Source organism: Amborella trichopoda, chromosome 4 (assembly GCF_054954075.1).
Source record: "Amborella trichopoda isolate Santa Cruz 75 chromosome 4, AtrichopodaSantaCruz75HAP2 v2.0, whole genome shotgun sequence".
Taxonomy (NCBI): Eukaryota; Viridiplantae; Streptophyta; class Magnoliopsida; order Amborellales; family Amborellaceae; genus Amborella; species Amborella trichopoda.
Genome location: NC_142339.1, coordinates 10,462,901 through 10,480,874, shown reverse-complemented (window position 1 = coordinate 10,480,874; position 17,974 = coordinate 10,462,901). Strand labels below are relative to the sequence as shown.

Sequence of the window (17,974 nt, the reverse complement as noted above, 5' to 3'; positions counted from 1 at the left end):
AGCATTTTTTTAAAACTCAAATTTTTTATCTGTTATTCTCATGTGAGAGAGCCACGTCATAGCCATCTAACATTTATTGCCACCCAACATGAGGGATTTTGTTAAAGGGAAAAGTTTATATAGAGCCGAAGCTCTAAACAATCAAATTTGATCCTACCCTAAAAATTTCACTAGAAGAGGCTGTTTTGACATCCAAATATCTTCAAATGGACCATCTCGACATCAAGATGCTTGGACATGAGAAAAAAATGGATTTCAAGCTTAAGAAATAGTGTATTTTTAACACATTTTGGACCGTCAATTTCTAAGATTTTCAAGTTTTCATTGATATGTCAATCTATACTATTTTTTAAGCTTTAAATTTTATAAATAAATATAAAAATATATTTTAAGGCTATCACAAAGATTTCCAATATGAAATTTCTCGACACTATTTGAATGTAGGCTGTAATTTGATTGTTTAGAGCCTAGGCTCTATACAAACTGCACCCTTTGTTAAATGATATAATAACTGGGAAAATATAGAATGAGATCATTTATTACCTTTTATACAAGGTGGCCATAATAATCTTGACTATTAGATGTAAAGTTGGGTGGCTGCAATTATGCGATTGATCAATCTCAAACTTCACAAGAAATTTGTTCGAACTTTGTGATATATCCAAACTATCATATTTCACAGCAAATGGTTGTAAGTAATTGTGACTACCTTGTATAAAAGGTAAATGTTCTATTATATACAATCCCGCAACTTATATACAACATAGGTCTTAAAGATGTGGGTTAAATGTCACTTAGATTTGCAGGGAATTCGTTGAACGTATAAAGAATTTATTTACTATTTATTGATATTATTCAAAGGTTTTGCAATAAATATAAAAATTTTGAGACATTTACATTAACAAAATGGGCATAACTCCCATAAACGGGCGCCTTATAGACCCATCCAAATGCACAATCCAAGTGGTGGTCATAATTTATCATATGAACAGCATGCGCTTGACACAGTGTATCAGGATGGTCCCATAATCAAAGATGTAAGTTTATGAATTCCAAGAAAAATTAAGGGCAGGATTCGTCATCTCAGCGCTAGTTTGGTTTGTATGAAAACTTGCGTCATAAAATATTTTTCATATGATGAAAACTATTGTCTGAGCTCCTAGAAGGAGCAAATCGTGTAAAAAGAAATCCCCACCGCACAAAGTGGGGAGTAAGTTCCCTAGGATCCTTAACTCTTGCGGGCTCGAAAAATATATTTCATTCGAGTTTACTGCAGGGGGTTGAAAGTTTAAACCACAAAAAATTAAAAAAATAAAATCTCTCTCTTTCCCTGCCATAAAAAAAAAAAAAAAAAAAATTGCCTCAAGATTGTAGAGAGACTGTCCAATTTTTAGAAGGTAAGATCTATGATTGAAAAACTCGAATTTTAAAATTTGAAAATAATCATCTAATCATAATTAGTTGATCTCAAAAATTTCAAATTGAAAAGATCCTCCTAAGTAGGTCTTTTTACTAAAAGAATAAACTTATATTATACTCCCACAGGAGTATGTCTCCATTTTTATTCAATCACTATTTATTTAAGAAGTGTGTGGAACAAGAAGGCAATTTAGAAAGAAAAAATAAAGCGACGCTGGGGGAGGGTTGCTCTTGGTAAACTTTTTTATAAATAACATCAAATGATAATAAAAGAATACAAAAGTTGTCCGCATGTTGTTAAAAAAAAAAAAAAACTCTATTTTCAATTGTTGTAGTCAGGTCCCATGGTCGGATGACAATTGGGGAGGCTTGGGTGGGGCCAGCCTTGGCCTTGGCCTGGCCCTTATTGCCGTAGGGCTGGGCGGGGCCACAAATGAAGAAAAATAGAAGTAAAAACAAGAAAAAAAAGATGGTGGAGCTGGGCTAAATCAAGCCGGCACTGGATCCTAATCTGGCCCTTGGGCCCAAGACAGAGCAATAGATATATCCCATTGCTAGAGAGAGTGGGCGAGAGGAAGTATGGGTTCTAAAAGTGCAGAGAAACCTCATGCCCTGTGCATTCCATATCCAGCACAAGGCCACATTAACCCCATGATGCACCTTGCCAAGCTTCTCCTTGCTAGAGGCTTTTACATAACTTTTGTCAACACTGAATTTAACCATGAGCGTGTTACTAGTTCAGCAGGAGCTATCGAATTGAAGCATTTAGAGGATTTTAACTTGGAATCGATCACTGATGGCTTGCCACCGGACGATTGCCGGACCCAAGAAAGCCTTTTCGATGCAACAACGAAGTATTTCTTGAGTCCTTTCAAGGATCTGGTTTCAAAACTCAATGGTTCCATGGAAGTCCCTCGGGTTCCATGCATAATTTCCGATGGCCTTCGGAACTTTACACAGCAAGTTGTAGAAGAGAATGGGATCCCAAGGATTTCTCTGTGGACGACGAGTACTTGTGGTTACTGGGGATTCTTGCAGTACCCGGAGATCATCGAAAGAGGAATCCTGCCTTTCAAAGGTCTCTCTCTCTCCCTTCCTCATACAAATACACAGCTTTCTCTATCTCAAACACTTATTACTTGGTTCGTAGTTCAAAGAAAAGCACTTGAAAACGTTTACCCAATAAACAGCAACTGTAAATAGCCAATTTCTATGTGCGTGTGGGCACGCATACATGCAAGAGAGACAGAGAGAAAGAGGGGGAGGGCGAGATGTCTAAATCTGCAACCATCGAATCAAAAACTAGACTGAATCTAGGCGCCTTCTCTCTCTCTCATATTTTTTTTCCATTGTTGCCTAGTTCACCAGAAGAGAGACAGATAAAACTGTTGCCTCCTTAAACACGTTTTCACACACTGTGACGAGGGTTTGGGCGCGCACATGTGTCTGGTAATTTTTTTGATTTTTTTGGGTGAATTATGGGAACTAGGGGCACTAAAAAACTATGATAATTGGATTTAATTGTACTAAATAAATTTTGGACACTCATATATCTTTGTTTTGTACATGGAGCACTTTTTTAGTAAAGATATTTTTAGTCATTAAGAGATATGCGACTGATCCACATGGGATGTCCGATCACCCTTCATCATGCCACATCCTATGTGGATGATGTTATACCCATCCTAATAACAAAAAATACTCTTAATAAAAAAAATGATCCACATAGAAAACAATGATGTATAAGCTACAAGCTATAATGAATAGTATAAGCTACTAACTTCGAGCCGTCAGATCTTCATCGGGAGGTTCAAAATTCATATCACTATCTGAATTTTCATATTTTTCTAGAAATTAGATCGTAATGAAATTTTGGAAGTGTGTACTAAAAAAAAGGAAACATAATAAAAAAGTATATAAAACATATTTCCTAAAATACAAAATGACCGAAATACACCTGAAAATGATGGGGCTAATTTGATCCTTTTAAATTATTGAAATTAAGTTTTCAATATTTTTATATGGTGCGCAATAGTGTTAGGTATGTACACTTAAAATTTCATCTTAATTTGATTTATGGAAAAAATATTTAAATTACAATACTGATATAAATTTTGAACCACGCGACCCCTTCACATACTATACTTCAATGAGTGGTTCCAAATACATATCACTAGTTTGGCACAAGCTTTCTAGCTTTGCCCATAAATCTACCATCACCCTTTCAACTACTATACTAAATGGTATTTCATTCGCTAAGCATAAGCGAATTGTGGTAGCGCCTTCCTATGTTTTTCTTCCCAATCATCATCCTTCATTTTTTTTTTTTTTTTCTTGGATATTTTATGTAGTGTTTTATAAAAGCCTTGTTGTACCCATATATCATGAGTTTTTGTTTTCCAATGTTCAAAATCATTCCATCCATCGGACTTCTCTACTTCAAATTTGTAAGTTGCCATTTCTCACAAATTATTACACACTTTCTATGATACCACTTATTAGGAACCAAAGCTATCTCGATTACCCCCTTGTTACGGTGAAACCCCTTACTACACCAAATCTAACACCTTGAAATTAACTCACCCTTCACTTGCAAATTTATTCAAAGAAATCCAATACCCAATAATCAAATATATGGTGCAATGAATTTGGTCAAAATATGATGAAATCAAGAGAAACTAAAATATGAACTCTAATGGCACAACCACACATTACAAACCATAATCAAAGTACCATAAACACATAATATACATACGTCACCCAAAATCAGGCTGCTTCCATGGGCAACCGACAAGGAAATAATTCATTATCAATAGAAGAAATTTAAAACTTTAGGGGTTCTGCAGTGATTACCTCATACATTGATAAAGAAAGCTCAAATTGATTTTCCTACCATAATAACACCACCAATCGACTCCTTTTGTCTCAATCAACTGACACCGTTACTGCAAAGAAATCCTAATGAAATCCGGCTTAATAGAAGGCCACAATAGTTCTAAGGGTTGTGTAAGAATCCCCTGATGTCCACCTACCAAAATATATATACATTTTTCTTATGTTTTCTCCCCCTAAAATTTGTTGTTATGGGCGTCCATAAAAGTTCATTTTTCTATCCCTCACAAAAGAGGGAACGCCATATGGAAGTTATTTTGGCAACACATACCAACAAGCACATATTTTTTATTTGAGGAAAACGGTTTTATAAAGTTGACTCTATACAGCCAAATTGAGCGTTCCTCAAAAAATTCACTAGAAGAAGATGTTTTGATGCCGAAAACCACTCAAATCCGATCGTCTCAACTTTAATATACATGAACACCAAAAAATAAATGAACAAAAAAAACAGAACTTCAAGTCTTGAAAATAGTGCCTATTGTAATGCATTTTCTAAATTGGCAATTTTCAAGTGTTTGTAGTTTCTATTTGATCTATATTATTTTTTAAGCCTTAAAATTTATAATTAGAGATTAAAATTAATTTCAGGCCACATAAAAAGATTTTATACGAAAATGACATCTTTCAACAATATTTGATTTTGCACCCCTCTTCGATTAGGGCGTCAGCCTTATAAAATCCAAACCCTTTATTTGAAGCAATAATTTATTAACGACAAGCAGTTTACTGTAATTTTGAAAGTACCTCAACATGGTTCACTTGTACAAAAAATGTAACTTCGCTATGTTGTCAAAGCACGATGATGTAGGACGCCCCGATCAAATTTGTGTTCTATAAAATGAGTAAAATTTTAAATTACGAATATGAATTAGACACTTTGGATAGCTTCACTCGTAATGTCAAATGTTAGAGCTTTTGAACGTCTAATCTTGATTGGACCGTTCAGAATTTTTTATTTTTATTTATCTTTTACAAATAATTTTGAGATTGAATTTGTGCCATCCCTTCCTTCCCTTGATGCACCTAATAAAAAGAGGGAAAAAGTCTTTCTTTCAAGAGCAAGAGCTCACAATACCCTTGTAACGTTTACAGGTATTTTGGTTATTTATGTTGTCATAAATATTTCTTTTTCTCTTTATTGGGTGCACCTTTAAAATGAGTAGTTGCCCCAATTCTGATATCTCAATGATTTGTCAATTATAAAAAAAAATACTAGGTAAAAAAAAATACTAGGCCATACGAGATGGAAGTTATCATCTAGATTGGATGACTAAGATATCAATGATATATGGCTATATGTATGTGGGTGGCGCCGATGTAAAGGATACATGATTAAAACAGTAGAACTTCAAAAGTAATTTACAAGAAATATGTTTTGTTATGGAAACTTACCATGTCCATTCCACTTGCTTTTTTTTTTGTCCTTTTCAAGAACGGATCCATGGGGTGGATCGTTCTAGATCGCCAATCTAAAATTTTGTTTAGAAAAACATAGATAATATGATATATATTACAATGAGTGATTACATAACATTAAATGTGGAGGCTTTTGGGAGGCATCTTGTCCTTATACCGAGGGCCTGTTGTAGGAGCCCCATTGCTTTTTTAACCTAAGAAAACAAGGGAATATTACTAATAACTTTAAGACTGGCTTTTTATGCAAGATATCTCAACTAAATTTTTTCGGATTTTTTTCTCCAAAATACACTTTTATAGCAAATACCTCAAGTTAAAAAAATACATTTTTTGATCAAAAATACATTTTTTGATCAAAATACCCTTTTTTTGTACATAAAAATTTAATTTTCACGTGGGCTTATATAAGTTGTCGGACCGCTCTTTGACATTTGCCGAACGCCGTTAAACTAAAAAAAGTATCGGACCACTCTTTGACATTGCCGGATCACACTTTGGGCATGTTGTTGGACTACATGGGTTTGCTACTGGACCGCCTCGGCCAGTTGCTGGACAGCCTGGACCTGTTGCTGGACCGCATTGGCCTGTTGCTGGGCCGCTTTTTGGCAGTGCCAGACCACATAGGCCTATTTCAGGACTGTTCTTTTTTAGTGTTGGACCGCAGCTTGTATTGCCAGAGCACCACTGTTGTTTATCGGACGGTTATTACACTACCGGACCGCCTTTTCGTAGGAAAGAGAAGAGAGAGGTATGGGTAAAAATAAGGAACGGTAATTTAGACTTTTTTTCTTTTTGGTTGGGGGGCATTTGCTAAGAAAGTATATTTTGGGATAAAAAGTGCGAAGATAGTTTGGTTGGGGGTAACGTGCATAAAAAATCTATTCTTGGGGTTATATGCAATTTTTCCAAAAAACAATGCTTTTTTAACGGTGCAGATGAACCTCAAATTTTGAAGAACTCTAGATTTATTTGTAATAAAAAACTATATGAATGTATAATATTAAATAAAGGACATGGTTTCTATGTCGCTGGCTTGCATATTGTAGAATTGCGGGCTCAGCATTAAATATAATATGATCCTAATTTTCAGAGAATATATAATTTTAATATGGAGATCACTAATATTAAAAAAAAAAAAAAAAAAAAAATTGAATACTATAAATAATAACTATATTAGGAAACTTTTTGATTGTTAATTACACTTGTGTTCAGATGGACCACCTATTTGCATCCATCTTTAAGAAGGATGCTTCATATCTTTGGATCGCACATTGTAGAAATGAGATCCAGCCCGATGAAACAAATTCCCTTAAATAAATTGTTGACAGTGACTGACAACTAGCAAGGTCTTGAAGCTTCTCAATTTGGATTGGCAAATTCTAATATTGGGGATTTTTTTACCAATGCTTTTTGGATAACTTATCCACGTTGTTTCATTTTTTCAATGGTTTTTAAAGAGGTACCTTTAGGAATTGGGCTTGGGGTAAGGTGTTTGTAGCTGGTTTTCATGGCATTATATCCCAAGTTTCATTCGTATGTAATTTTGTAAAAATAAAAATAAAATAAAAAACAAAAAATAATAATACTAATAAATACGATACTAATAATAATAAGTATGTTTATTATTATGTAGCTTGAGCCTGGTGATAAACTTGGTTGGCTCACATTCCATAATGAACAACTATACATTTTTTGTATTTCTAGAAATTCGAAAACCTCATCATAGCTTTCTGGAGCTTACAACTCGTGGTGCGTGAATTCACCACTGGTAGTGCCCTAGACTGCCACCTAGAGTGTCAAATGCAATATTCAAGCATAAAACTAAAATCCAAATTGCGGATAAATATTTCAAAATTGCTTATGGTGATTTTGTCGAAGTAAAATTCAGATGAAGCACATTTTTGTATTAAAATTTAATGACATTTGGGGAATGCATATGAGAATTTCTTGACCAACGGCGACCTCGAAACAGTTGTGGATTGGATACCTGGCATGCCGAATATCAGTCTAAGAGATTTACCCTCCTTTATTAGGACAACCATTCTTAGTGATATCGTGCTACAATTTTGCAAGGTTAAATGCCGTGATGCCCTCAAAGCTTCAGCTCTCATTCTTAACACATTCGAAGATTTAGAGAAACCTGTTCTCGATGCCATGAGAGAAAGAATCTCATGCCCATTCTATACAATTGGCCCTGTTGTAAGCTTTAGCCAAAGTGAATCCAATGTCCACTTAAACTCAGTTTCAAGGAGTCTTTGGAAAGAAGAGGATGCTTGTATAGAATGGCTCAATGACAAGGAACCTAAGTCAGTTCTCTATGTGAATTGTGGCCGTTTGGCAATTTTAACACCCAATCAAATCAATGAGTTTGCCTGGGTTCTTGCTAATAGCCAAAGACCATTCATATGGGTCATTCACGACGATCTTGTAGCTGGCGAATCCGCAATGTTAGAAAAAGAATTTGTCGAAGCAACCAAAGAAAGAGGGTTAATCTTGAGTTGGTGTAACCAAATGAAATTACTGTCACACCAGGCAATTGGTGGCTTCCTAACTCACAATGGGTGGAATTCTAAAATTGAGAGCATTAGCAGTGGGGTGTCGATGATATGTTGGCCGTATCTTGCCGATCAGCAAACAAATTGCTAGCACGTTTGCAATGAATTGGGCATTGGTATGGAGATAAACAATGATGTTAAGAGGGAGGATGTGGAAGAATTGTTGAGGGAATTGATGGGAGGAGAGAAGGGTAAAGAGATGCAGTTAAAGGCCAAGAAATGGATGGAAAGCTCAAAAACTGCTCTTCAATTTGGAGGTAGCTCTTATAACAACTTAGAGAGGCTAATAAATGAAGTACTTCTAGAGAAACACTAACCAGATCTACATGTTCGCACAAATTTTATTGGAATGATTTTAGAAGCATTTATAAGAATTCATCCTCCTGTAAATTGCATGGAAGTGTGAGATTTGTTTGTCCTTGTGTCGGTGTGTCCGTGCCGTAAAAAAAATGTGTGCCGTTTATTTGGAGCTTAAAAAGACGTTGTTGCATCTATGTATGTAATTTGGAGAATTAGAAGCACTTTGGCTCATATTGCCTTCAAACTACTAAATATGAAAAGTGTCCATTCTCATATTATATTGAAATTTAGGCCCTATTATTAAGAACCATGGAAATGCGTATCCTTGGGAGATGTTAGGTATGTTTTGGAAAACACCATACAAATATTTAGATTTTTAGAAATCTGAATAAAGACTTTACGTTGCTTTTTTTTTTATATCTAGATTTTATATTATCTTCATTTTTTTTTTTTTTTTTGGATATTTTACTGTCTACGTGTAAATTAGGATTTTATTATAATTATTCTTTTATTTTGTGACAGAAAGGTAACTTAATTATTCATGTGTTTTATACGATAATTTTCCATTTATTTTCTAGTTTTCATGCCCATCATCCAATTGAGAAAAAGGAAAAACAGGGACGGAACCTCTACTAGCGAGAGAGGGTTTCCATTCCGCATCTAGTGGGTCACAATCCTGAAGATTCAGGCTATCTTTGCATTTCTTTGAGAGAGAAAGACTTCGAGATATCACTACATAAGAGGCATTTTTCTCAGTTGTTGAATTGGGTCACGTCCAGTGTTGAAGTTTAGATTGTAAATTAGAGAGAGAAACCCAATTGTTAACCAAACGCATTTGTAAATTATGTGTTGTGATTGTCATCTTAGGGTCCTCCTAAATTTAGTGCAAATGTACATGATGGGAAGAGAGAAGCTGCTAGAGTGGGCCTGCACCTTTGCCCTCTGTAGCTTTTTGCCGTTTCCTTGTTTTGGTTTTAATACTTTATTGCATTTCTGTTAATTGAGAGGGAGAGAGAGAGGGAGGGAGGGAGGGAGATTGGTTGAATGGGTTTTTCAGTTTTTGCCTTACTATATAGCTTACTTTAGAGCTAGAACTCAATGCGGCTCTGGTGTTGCTGCTCCTGCTGCAACAATGGAAGAAACAAGTTGCGAATTGTGGGTTCTCTGTCTCTTGTATAAATATAGAGAAAAAATGAAGTAGGTTAGAGAGAGGGGGCATTTGGAGTATTGCGGCAACAAGAAAGCAAGGGTTGACGTAAACTGGCTTTGAAATCTTGATAAGGAAAGAGAGAAGGAGAAGAAGAGGGGGATTCAATTGAGGCGTGCAGTTCTTTGAAAGGAGGAAAGAGAAATTATTGTCTCACATCGCGTCGCATGTCACATGGCACCTATGTACCCGACTATTACCTTTTTGTCTTAGGGCATATTTTGCCTATAAAAAGACATTTTCCAACCATTTTTATGGATCAAGACCCTAACCCTAATTCCAGTTATAGAAACCCTGCAGCCCTAAAACCCTAGTTACAGGAGTCTACTCCAGCCATCTTCAGAGATAAAGAATGACTCATTTCAGTCATCATAAAAACTAGATGTAGAATTCCTTGCATTTCTCTTCGCTCTGGTGTACTCTCATTCAATCAGGATCATTAATTTTGAATATCAAGGAGTAAGGACTTCTCTCTGCCATCTAATCGGAGCCCAACTTCAGATGCCAGGGCCAAGGGCCCGGCTTCTAAGTTATTCTTTTCCTCTTATTTTCTTTTATGATTTTATATGCTTTGTTTTCTTTAGTTATTTAGCTTTACTTTCTCAATAGACCTATTATTCCTATTTTCACTTATTTTTTTTATTATTCTTTTTATTTATTTTAGTTTAATTAAAAAATTTCTTTTTATTTTCATTCTTCTTTATTTTCCTAAGTTATTAGATTTACATGGTTTGGATATCCCTATGGATTCACTATTCTTGTTTCTTGCATTTCCTTTCTTTTGTTTTTAGTGTTTATTTCGGATGTCACACTATCTAAGCTGGGTCGGCCACATATTTGTGAGGAATAGGCCTCTTTGATGTTGATTTCTTCATAGCTCAGAATTTGATGGGACGACTCTTTTAAATAACTAGTTGTGCAGATATTCTTAGACGGATCGGACTTCTCTTTGTCTAATTGGTGTCCGATTCGTGTATATACGATTTGGTGCCACCATGAGGCTCGTCAAGCTTGGGTTTGTGCAAGGTCCGGTTAAAAGCACATCATATTCTCCTTTGGAAAGTCTGGAGTTTTGCAGCTAGAGGCCTAACAGAGAACATATGAGTAACGAAGAAGCAACTTGGCACAATACAAACCCTTCCAGGGTTTGGAAGTCTTTTGTACAGGAGACTGTGGGGCAGGGGACCCTGCCATTGACACAGGCACCCAAGACCTCCCTTGGACTTGTTCCTTGTCTCTTGTGCCTGTATTTTGACATTTTCTGCCCTATGTAAGCTCGTATTTCCTCTGTTTTGTCGATGTACTTGGCCTCTTAATTTTCATTGTTTAGACTTTCACTTTAAAATTGTTTTCTAGCATATTTTCCCCTACTTTCTTTCCCTTTAGTTTTAATCTTGCATTACAAAAAAATAAAATAATTAGTTTATTTATAACTGCCATCATTGATTTCTTTTTTTGTTTTATTTCTTGAAAAAATAAAAACCAAAAAGAAAACTTCTTTCTGATTTTCTTTAGTTAGTTTGCTATATTTCTTGCTCTCTTAAATAAAATAAAATAGAGATAAAACGAAATTTCTCCTTTTAGTTTTATTCAATTGTTTCCTTTCTATGTTTTATTCTCGCTAAAAATAAAATAAAAATTTTCCATCTTTCATTTTTTGTTCCCATAAAAAAAAATATATTTATAAAAAATATTTTCTTTCAATTTTCGTCAATTAGTTCGTTGATTTTCTTTTATTAATTACCCTCTATTATTTTCTATTCTAATCTAAAACAAAACAAACAATAAAATAAAAAATCTACTTTTTCTTAGGGACTTCTTACTTTATCTTCCTCATAATTGTAGATTATTTCCTATTTTATTTTTTGCTTATGTGTATAAAAAAAGGGAAGGTCATGTTTGCTATTGTTTTACAGTCTTAATAGCATTTGTTGGCCTCATGGTGCAAAAAAAAAAACAACACTGATGGCTTTACTTAAGATCAAACGGTGAGTGGCTCTCTTGATTAAAATTGGATTGCTGGATGGTAGGAGAATCATAGATCTTCTATGCTGCAGGGGGAGTATATATATCTGTAACTATCTTGTATATCTATAAGTGTAACATTTTATCGATAATTAAAGATACACTTTCACGTCAAGGGGATCCGCTTTCCCCTTTCTTTTTTACTATATATGCAGAGTGCTTCAGTTTGATGCTTACCAATGTAATGAGGAATGGTCATTTTGCAGGCTTTCAAATGCCCAATGGGGGACCGTGTATTTCACACTTGCAATATACTGTTGATACCTTTCATTTTGTAAGCACAGCAGGCGCAGGTTGCAAATATTGCTATTTTTTTGAAGCGTTGTCAAGTTGCATTGGGTTTAAAGGTTAATTTTTTTAAAAAAGGTATGGTGGGTATAAATTGCCCTGATGTAGAGGTTTCCGCTTTCGCAAAGGAGTTTGATTGTAAGATTGAATTTTTCCCTATGATCTACTTGGGTATTTCAAATGGTCGTCTCCCTATTGCAGTTTGAGATAAAATTTTACAGCGTATCCAAGTTAAGCTAGATTTGTGGAAATTGAAGTATTTATCTTTTGGGGGAGGATTACCACTAAGGCATGCCTGTCAAACATGCCTATTTATCAGATGCCTATTATACAAATCCCTGCTTCGATAGCAAAGAAAATAGAGGTTATAATGAGGAACTTTCTGTGGGGTCCTCTGTGGAGAAGAAAAACTTTCATCTCCTTCGTTGGGATAGAGTGTGTACATCTAAAAAAGAAGGGGGCTTGGGATTAAGAAAATCAAACTGGTTAATCAAGCTCTGCTCTGTAAATGGTGGTGGAGATGTCTTACTCTTAAAGACCACCTTTGGTACAAAGTGATTGTTTCAAAGTATGGAACAGATAGGTTTGGTATGTGGGTGGCGAATAGGAATGGAGTAAAGGGCATGTCAGCCAGCTGGAGGGCTATCCATTCGTGTAAAGGCTTTTTATATCGTGATATTTGGTGGTGTGTGGGCAATGACTGCAATAACTCTTTTTGGCATCATAAATGGTTGGGGGACTGCCCAATAAAATTAAGTTTTCCTTTTATTTATCATTTGATGACTAATCAAGAAGCCATTATTGCTGAGTTTTTTGTTCGCAGGGGTAGTAATATTGAGTAGAATATTACTCTGCCTTATAATAGGGTTTCTAATTTGGTTTTCTCTCAATTTGCTGTTCTTCATAGACTATTGATGAGGTAGTTTGGGAGATTGACAAAAATGAGATTTATTCAGTTAAATCTATGTATCATTTACTCTACCACGATAGGGTGCGATGGTCTAACAATCGTTCGTAACGTGCCCTTTTTTCTTGCAATAATTTCAATAAATATTTCTTTTTCTTGATTTGGATTTAGTTCTACACCAGTTCTATCTTTCATATCTCTTTCCACTTCTCTTAATAGATCTCCCTCTAGTCACTAAACCATCTGCATGTGGCTGAGCATTATCATGTCTCTTTCTCAAATTGTTAGAGAAAAGAGTGGATGTCACATCCTCCATCTGTATGGTATCTTTTTCATAGAGCAATGTTGTGATTAGATGCTCATACGAATGAGGGAGTGAGGATAACAAAAGTATTGTCTTATCCTCATCACCCATATTAACACCAATTTTCAATAATTCACAAATAATTTTATTAAAATAATTCAGGTTTTCATGGATATCTGTACCTTCATTCATCCGCAGGGTGTACAATTTTTGCTTAAAAAACAATTGATTTGTGAGGGACTTCGTCATATACAAACTCTCAAGCTTCAACCAAAGATTTGATGTCGAATCCTCATTGATGATATTAAATAGCACTTCACTCGATAAGCACAATCGAATAGTGCTCATAGCCCTCATATCTAAGTCTTCCCAGTCCTCATCAGACATGGATTCTGGTTTCTTCGACTTTCCTTTCAACGGTTTATGTAGACCGTGTTACACTAGCAAATCTCGAACATTGATTTGCCAAATTCCAAAATTATTTTTGCTATCAAATTTCTCTACCTCGAATTTTGCATTCAAAACTTTTATCACCATTTCGACAACTCCAAACTTGGATCTGATATCACTTGTTGAGCGCGGGAACTCTAAACCCGACAGGTTGACTTTTGGCAAATTAAGTACAAGAAAAATAATCGATAAAAAACAAGCTGCAAGTACCAAAAATAAAGCAAGAACTAAATTGCAGAAAAAATAACACGAGGATTTGGGTGGTTCGTCACCACTGTGACTACATTCACGGGCGAAGACGATCGATGTTTTTCACTAAATCAAAGAAATAAAATTACAAAGCAACTTACTTGAGAACCGGATACTCAATCTCTCACAAAGCTTTATTCTCTACAATTTTCTCTCTCTGCAAAACTCCCAAAACTTTCCTTCTATTTTTCCCTATGCACTTTCTCTTGTAGAGAGAGAACAAATCCAAAAGTATACCTATGTATGACCTACTTTTCCACACATGCTCTCTCTCTAGAAAAACATCTTTATACAGAGATAATAAAGCCTAAAAAGAAGTACCAAACTTTATCCTTATCCATGTGGACCTAACGCTCTATTCTAATGCAAGTAGGACTTATCCATAAACTTAGATCGTAAATAATGGGCTCTACTAAAATAAATAGGAAACTTAAATTAGAAGAAATCAATCCCTTGAAATTAGAGAATCGAGAATTCAAGAAAAATAACAACACCATAAACGGGCGGTCTCATAGAATATCCAAATGCACAATCCAAGTGGTTGTTATAATTTATGATATGAACATCATGTGCTTGAGACATAATATCAGGATGGCCCCATATTCAAAAGTTATAATCTTTTTGAATTCCAAGAAAAAATTAGGGTAGGATTCGTCATCTTAGTGTAAAAAAATTTCTGAAAATCTTAGGGTAAGATCTAGTCAATGCCAAAGGAAAACAAATGCCTGAGATCGAAAGAGGGGTTTGGGTCCTGCGTGGGTAGGGTCTAGGTCTACAAGTATGGACTTAAAAGTCAAGTCCGCATCTAGCTAAGACTTAAGAGTTGAGTCCGTATCTAACTTGGGCCGACCTGAACTATTATTTTTATATATAAATCCATGTTTGATATTACATAGTTTTAATGTTATTTTTAGGTCGACCTTGGAACCTAAAGAGCCCATCAGGTTTGTATCCAAGTCTGACTGACCTAAACTGAACCAGGTGTGGTGAGACCGAAGAGGGTTTGGGTCACGTCAGAGTCTGGAACTTGGACTTCACTAGTTTGAGCCGCCCGGGTCCAAACTGAACCGTTTACACCCCTACGTAATGTATGTGTCCAATATTAAAAGGGAAGATGGTGGGGAAGAAGTTAGTTTCTTAGTGTGGAGTGACAACGAAATGGAAGGTGTACTATCAAACTAAACTATCATATTGTGGGTGTTGTAATATTTAATTCTTCAAGGGATACTTATCACATGGCTAATTTATGTTTCATTATTAAATTTAGTTCGGTTTTCTCCTCCGCATCGATTTAGCCAAAAGATAAAAACAGTAATAAAAGGACGAGAACGACTGCAAAAAAAACAAGGGAATCTTCTACACTTCTAACAATACAATGTGGAGAGAGAGGGGGCATAGACAGAGACCAATCATTTGGGTTCCGGTCTGCGCTACACTAATAAGCCCAAGTTCTGATTCAGATATAAGTTAGACCCACTCAGGTCTCACCACACCCGCTCTTGGCATGATTAAATGAGACTCAAACTCAACCTGTTGAGTTTGGCTCATAGTCTAGGGCCAGCTTTTTATGCTTCTCCTATAGCATAAAACTTATATACTTCCCTTATCCAACCGTCTAATTTGAATGGAGAGTTAAGATTGCCCCAATCACAATGTCCTGTCTCTATACTATTTTATTTTTAATTTTTTTTTACAAATGAGAGTATTTGATGGCTTCTCAGCTCACAATGGATGGAATTCTATAATTGAGAGCATTAGCAGTGGGCTGCCGATAATGTGTTGGCCCTTCTTTTACGATGAACAAAGAAATTGCAGGTATTCTATAATTGAGAGCATTAGCAGTGGGCTGTCGATAATGTGTTGGCCCTTCTTTAACGATCAACAAAGAAATTGCAGGTACGTTTGCAAGGATTGGGGCATTGGGATGGAGATAAACAATGATGTTAAGAGGGAGGATGTGGAAGCATCGGTGAGAGAGTTGATGGACGGAGAGAAGGGCAAAGAGATGCAGTTAAAGGCCAAGAAGTGGAAGGAGAGCTCAAAAAGTGCTCTTCAATTTGGAGGTAGCTCTTATAATAACTTAGAGAGGCTAATAAAAGGAAGTGCTTCTACAGAAACACTAATCAAATCTAAATGTTTCCACAAATTTTACTGGAATGATTTTAAAAGCTTGTATGAAAACTCTGTCCTCCTGTAAATTCCATGGATGTGTGACACTTGTTTCTGCATGTGTAGGTGTTCCCATGCGGTAAAAATAATGCGTGGAGTTTATTTGGAGCATTGAAAGATGTTGCTGCATATATGTAAGCAAGGTGGAGAATGAGAAGCAATTTCGAAGCATATTGTCTAGTGTGAAAAAGTACATTCTTATGTAACATTTTTTTTTAGGTCCTATTTAGCTCGTTGGAAATGTGTATCTTTCGTGGATGACGAATATGTTTGACAAATCAGGAATCAAATACTCAAATTTTTAGAACTCTGAATACAGACCTTGCCTTGCTTTTTTTTATTTCTTCATTTTATATTATCCTGATATCAATTTTTTTTATGCATATTTGATTATGTCTACTTGTATTTTAGAATTCTAATGTAATTATTCAATTAATTGTTTTGAGAGAAACTTAACTTGATTTTTCTTTTATTTTCTATGATAATTCTTCATTTATTTTCTAGTTTTCATGCCCATCATCGAATTAAGCAAAAACTTAAAATAAAATAAAATAAAATAAAAAAAATAGGAATGGAGGGAGCAAAGGTCTCCATTCAACATCGTGGGTCACAATCCTGAAGATTCAGGCAATTTGCATTCCTTTAGAAAAAGAGAGAGATCGATATATCACTACGTTCATCAGAGGCTTTTTCTTAGCTGTTGAATTGGGCCAGTTCTAGTGTTGACGTTTGGATTGTAAATTTGAGAAAAACTCCCATTTGTTGACTATTAAAAAGAAAGAAACCCATTTGTAAAATATAAGTTGTATTCATCACAGTTGAACTCTAGGATCACAACTTCGCCATTTAACGCAAACGACAGTCGTAATTCCGTCAACGGCAATGGTAGTCAGATTGCCCTATTACCATTACAGGTTGCCAAACACGTCACCGGTCATGACTTTGGGTACGGGCCTGTTGGAAGTGTAACGCAAGTGAGACCATCATGGGCGGGGATAGGAGCTTCGTCAGTGTGCAATCTCGGGCGTGACACCATTAGCATTATTGTTGATGCAGCGGGCATTTCGACGAAGTAATGACGATTGTATCCTGCCACCATCAGTTCACTAAGAAACTTGGCTTTGGGTGCTTGATTGGGCCAGCCAGAAGCCATCATTGATGGCAACAGTGTTGATGAGAGTGTCACACCCGTTAATATCTTTTGTTTAGTCCCTGTATTCCGATGTTAGGCGATTGGCGGTTGATTCGACCAATGAAAAGACAATGTTACAGTTATTTATGTCAACTAGCTTGATACCATCCTTATTGCAATGACGAAAATATTATGTTCAGTTCGTGCCTTCCAATTTCAAGTGATGGGCCACCATTTCGGCCAATAAGAAGCGGCCTCTATTGAGAGTAGTTGGCCAGGTTGCTATGGTTGTTGCCTTCGGTCCTCATTTGCCAGTGTCTGCATTCTAAGGCATCTATTGGTGTGTCACCTTGGTGGTCCAAGACCTCCTTATCAACACCATTAGGATTCTCATCGTCCAGGTTCTCAGTATAGTCAATGCTATTTGTTGTCTCGTTTATCCTAAATTGGTAGTCCTTGATTCCAGACTTCTGGTTTTGGATCATTTCAGACTCTTGTTAGGTGGCTCGATAAGTCCTATTGGGTTTTTTTGGGTGGTTAAGGTCATGAACTGGTCATCCTGGGGGACTTTGGTTTCCGTAAGGTATTTTTGATCGGGATCAGGGTGTCTACAATTGACCTGCTTTATCACTAGTATCGTTTGCGCGCGATGCTAGAT

General features: G+C 35.8%; 1 protein-coding gene across 1 annotated transcript; it reads left to right on the top strand.

Moving 5' to 3' along the window:
* Positions 1–1,982: 1,982 nt before the first annotated feature.
* LOC18442968 (7-deoxyloganetin glucosyltransferase) lies at positions 1,983–12,930 on the top strand. The gene is made up of 2 exons (XM_088863637.1): positions 1,983–2,497; positions 12,024–12,930. The coding sequence occupies exons 1-2, from the start codon at positions 1,999–2,001 to the stop codon at positions 12,167–12,169; spliced, it is 645 nt and encodes a 214-aa protein (XP_088719763.1). The 5' UTR covers positions 1,983–1,998; the 3' UTR covers positions 12,170–12,930.
* Positions 12,931–17,974: the final 5,044 nt, after the last annotated feature.

Excerpts from the sequence above, each read along its gene's own strand:
- LOC18442968 (XM_088863637.1), top strand. The coding sequence starts at position 1,999 with ATGGGTTCTAAAAGTGCAGAGAAACCTCATGCCCTGTGCATTCCATAT. Across the intron at positions 2,498-12,023 it reads AGGAATCCTGCCTTTCAAAG|GCTTTCAAATGCCCAATGGG; the intron begins GTCTCTCTCTCT and ends GTCATTTTGCAG.